The sequence below is a fragment of the Cynocephalus volans genome, chromosome 1, assembly GCF_027409185.1.
Source record: "Cynocephalus volans isolate mCynVol1 chromosome 1, mCynVol1.pri, whole genome shotgun sequence".
NCBI classification, from domain to species: domain Eukaryota; kingdom Metazoa; phylum Chordata; class Mammalia; order Dermoptera; family Cynocephalidae; genus Cynocephalus; species Cynocephalus volans.
Genome location: NC_084460.1, coordinates 57,409,644 through 57,413,694, shown reverse-complemented (window position 1 = coordinate 57,413,694; position 4,051 = coordinate 57,409,644). Strand labels below are relative to the sequence as shown.

Below are 4,051 nucleotides of genomic sequence, written 5' to 3'. Positions count from 1 at the left end.
TCCGGGTCTCCAGGTGGCCTGAGGCTGAGTCCCCACTGTCTGGGCAGGCAGTGCTGCAGCACAAAGCTGCCATCCTGGACTCCCAAGCGGCTGGTGGGCAGGTGAGAGGCAGGAGCTCTCCAGGCAGGTCTGGAGCCAGGCTCTGTCCAGGCACTGCCTTCCTGGGGATGTGGGAAGTGGCCTGGTCACAGCCCAGGGACCTGGTGGCTCCACATCCTAGGGTTACATCACACCAGACCATCCCCAAGGGCCTGGGAGTTGCTGGGAAGGGACATGAGTTGGGGAGAGAGGGGCTGGATGTGTCCAGCTATAGGTGTGCCCTCCTCATGCCTGGGAGCACCTTGTGCATGTCCTGTAGGTTGGTTTCCAGGGCCTCCAGCTACACTGGAGGGGACGGTGGCAGAGCCAGCCCCCTAGGATGTGGTGGATGGGCCCAGAGGCTTCAGAGCTGCACCAGAAGGGAAAAGCCATGCTTCCCACAAAACACAGGATGCCCCAGGACCTGGGGAAGGTCTTCAGCTGGTCTCCTCTAGGGAAATCCCCTGTGAGTTGGGAGTTGGAAGAACTCAAAAGGGGGACAGAGTGAAGGGGACAGGGATAGGCTAAGGCTGCCTTGTCCCAGCTGGGCCTCCACTACTGGTCAAGCACAGTGAGACCCTCCCTGGTCCTGACTTTCCCTCCACACCATCCTAACCACAAAGAATGGGATGGGGGGCATGAATGAGCTTTGGGCATCTCTGACCCCATTGCACAGCAGGCAGGGGGCCTCTGGGAGCACTGCCCAGTGTTCTGCCGCACCTGCTACCCACTGACCGTCCCCAGTGACCCTCAGGTGGGAGTACCTGGGCGGAGCAGGCCAGGCTTCCCACCGAGGTGTCCCTGCTCCCTCAGCAGACAGGCGACAGGGGCACAACCAGTTTTATGAAACAGCTTCATAAGAAACAGAAAAAGGCTCCTTTGGTGTAGCTGGGGATGATGCCCATGCTGGTGGTGGGAGGGCTGCAGAATAAGTGGGGTGAGGCAGGGCATGTGTGCTCAGCACACAGGAAGAGAGTGTGCGCGGACTCTGCACTTTGGCCTTAGTGTCCTGGCTGCAGGCAACACCCCATCTCGTGCCTCTCAGAGCTCTGAACTGCTACTGCAGCTTCAGTTGCAAGGCCATGCAGCCCTCCCTCAGTGGCAACGGAGCCCACCAGGGCCTGCTGCAGTCTCTTGAAGGAGAGATCCTGGAAGATGACAAAGTTGAGGGCTGCGTGCTCACACTCCTCGTCCCACAGGAGGGTCAGGGCAAGGTGGGGGTAGGGTCATTGCTCCCACAGTCATTGGTGGGGACCAGATGCCCTGCTTTCTGGGCCCTGGGGAGCTCATGGAACAGAAGAGGAATCCTGTGCACTGAACACATAGGAGAGATGTGAGCTGTGTGGAGTGCAGCATAGCGGTGGGACGTGGGCTTGGACAGCTGCCCAGAAAAGGTGCTCAGGCCAGAGGACCAGCACAAAGGCCCTGGGGTGGGAGCAGCCTGTGTCAGAGGAGCTGGGCTGGGAGAGGCAAGGGAGGCCCAGGGATAAGGTTTGCCACTTCTGTGTGACCTCTTGAAAACTAAACTCTGGGCCTCAGTTTCCCAGTGTCAAAGAAAGTAGGATCTCCTTCCTCAGGCAGCTGGGAGGGGTAGGGGTGTGCTGAAGATGCCTTCCCAGGGCTCACCAGGTGAGGCTCCATCCTGGCTTGGATCCTGACCCTCAGCCACCCCTGGGGGAGCCTCCACAAAGCATCTGTACGCCCTTCCCAGAGGCCAGCTGGCATGTCTCATGCCTGTGGGCTGGGAACGGGTGCAGGCTGACCTTGCTCCCTACTACTCTCACTTGGCCCATCTGGCCCCTAAGTGCCAAGTGGGAAGCTGGTGCACAGGGAGCTGTGGAAAGAGCTGCACATTGAGAGCCAGGCCCAGGGTTGTGGCAGTTGGCCCTCTGAGCTGGAGCTGTGGGTGGAGGTGCCCGGTGGGCATGGCTGGCACTGCATGTTCTGGCTGGGGGTGCCTGGTACCGGGCTGGGGGAGGTGGGGTCTCCTTGCTCAGGGTTCAAATTGGGCCAGTAACTCGGTCCACCTCCCCCCACCCCCTGCGGCTCTGAACAGACACTGCGTGAGCTCGGCAGCAGCAGCAGCAGGTGGTATGGTTCAGTTGCCCCTCCTCTCTGCTCTCCAGGACACAGCAGGCACATGCCCCTCTGGTTCCTACATGGTCCTCACCAGAGTGTGGAGAGCAGGACACCTGCATGGCCCCACCCTGGCTGCCAGGCAGCGTCCTACATGGGCAGGGGGAGGACCAGCCTGACGACACCCCTGCAGGAACTCCTCCCTCCCCAGTGACATGGCCACTTCCAGATGGGGACAGGAAGGGGACCCTTGGCTCATGTCCTGTCTCTCCAGGCACCCTCCAACCCCACCACCAGCCCAGGTCATGCAGACACCATCCTTGACACTGCCAGCAGCTTTATTAGAACCCCATCACCAGACTGAAAACAGGTGCACTGGTCAGGCAGGCCCCTCCTTCCTGGCTGAGGGCTCTGCCAAGATGTCCCTGGGGCAGCCAGGGGAAGTTCTGGGGAAGCACCTTCTAACAGACCCAACCCAGACCCCACGTGGCTTTGGCTCCTCACAAACAGGCCCAGATGCCACTACAGCTTCAGGGACAAACCATGGCCCTGCCCATATGAGGCCTGTGGTGGGCCTGGGCACCATCTGGCCTCCCTGTTGGGTAGGCTCTTGACCCACACCAGGCTGGACAGGCAAGCGTTCAAGCCATGTCAGGGGCAACCTCAGCCTCTGCAGACCTCATAGTGTCTTGAGTGTCTCCACAGATGCTCACTGGGGCTCTGGCCAGAAGACCTGCTTGAGGCTCTGCTTCCTGGAGGTGGCATGGCAAGCTGGGCACGTCCTAGAGGCCTGTGGAGACACCCAGGCTGCTGCACATGCCTGCTGGCCACCGACGCCCAGCAGGACTGTTGGGGGCTGGGCGCCAACCTGGAGGTGCCGTCGCCAGCAGGCCCAGCAGCGGTGGAAGTCGCAGGAGGGGCACTGGAAGGGCACTGTGTCCTCCGCCCCACAGCCCCGGCACGCAAAGCCTGCTGCAAGGGGCCCACGTGAGCTCGCCAGACTGCAGCTCGGTGTGCCCCCACCCCCAACAGTCCTTGCAGCCCTACCATGAAAGACTCACCCCACTTAGACTGTGCATGCCCATGGGGAGGCCCAAGGGGCCAGCTAGGCCCTGCAGCAGCACTGCTGGCCCCTACACCCCTGGCTGGCTGCTGTCTAAGAAAGGATGAGATCTTGCTCTGGGTCTTCTCAGGTCTCTGTGATTGTAATGGGCCTGGAGATAGAGGAGTGAGTTCTAGGGGCTCCTGGTGCTTCTCTGCTCCCCATGCCTGGGACTGCATGGGGCTCAGAGGTGACAGGGCAGGGGTGGGGGGAGCACCCAGGCAGGGACCCCTACCTGGTGGGGGAGCCCCGCAGGTGAGCTTGGGAGGTCTGGTGGGGCTCTCCACCCGGGATCCTAGCAGCTCGGTGCCCAGGGCGGGCAGACCTGTCAGGTCTGTGCAGGTCTGCAGAAAGCGCTGCTTGTGGTGCTGACGCACGAACATCCTGAACCCTGCAGGAAGGTTCGCTCACACCTGGCTCAATCCCCACCCTGCCCTCCACCCTACTGCCCTCCACCTCAGGGCCACTTGCTCTGCAGCAGGGGGAAGTCTTCAGGCCTTGCAGTGGTCAGCGCAGCCACCACAGCCAGGACCTTGTCAAGATTGTCGTCCTGTTTGTAGGCTGTCAGTGCAGCCAAAAGCTGGCCACAGCCGTTGGGCCCCAGGGCTCTGCGGGCGTCCGCCAGGTAGGCACTCACAGCAGGCTGGCTCTGCTTTTCTGCTCCAAAGGCTCCGGACTCCACTTGTGGACAGCTGTTGGAATCCCCTGGTACAGAGGTAGCATGGCTTGGAGGCTACACTGGGGGCCTAGGAGCCTAGAGAGTCCTGCCCACCTCTGCCTCCCCTTCCCCTAGGA

General features: G+C 61.6%; 1 protein-coding gene across 1 annotated transcript in view; it reads right to left on the bottom strand.

The window, feature by feature from the left end:
• Positions 1-2,487: 2,487 nt before the first annotated feature.
• Positions 2,488-4,051, bottom strand: part of RTEL1 (regulator of telomere elongation helicase 1) — a 34,299-nt gene continuing 32,735 nt past the window's right edge. The window contains 5 exon segments of the mRNA XM_063093441.1: positions 2,488-2,944; positions 3,023-3,205; positions 3,208-3,368; positions 3,492-3,647; positions 3,728-3,961. Of these exon segments, the coding sequence (XP_062949511.1) occupies positions 2,864-2,944; positions 3,023-3,205; positions 3,208-3,368; positions 3,492-3,647; positions 3,728-3,961 (815 nt within the window). The 3' untranslated portion in view covers positions 2,488-2,863.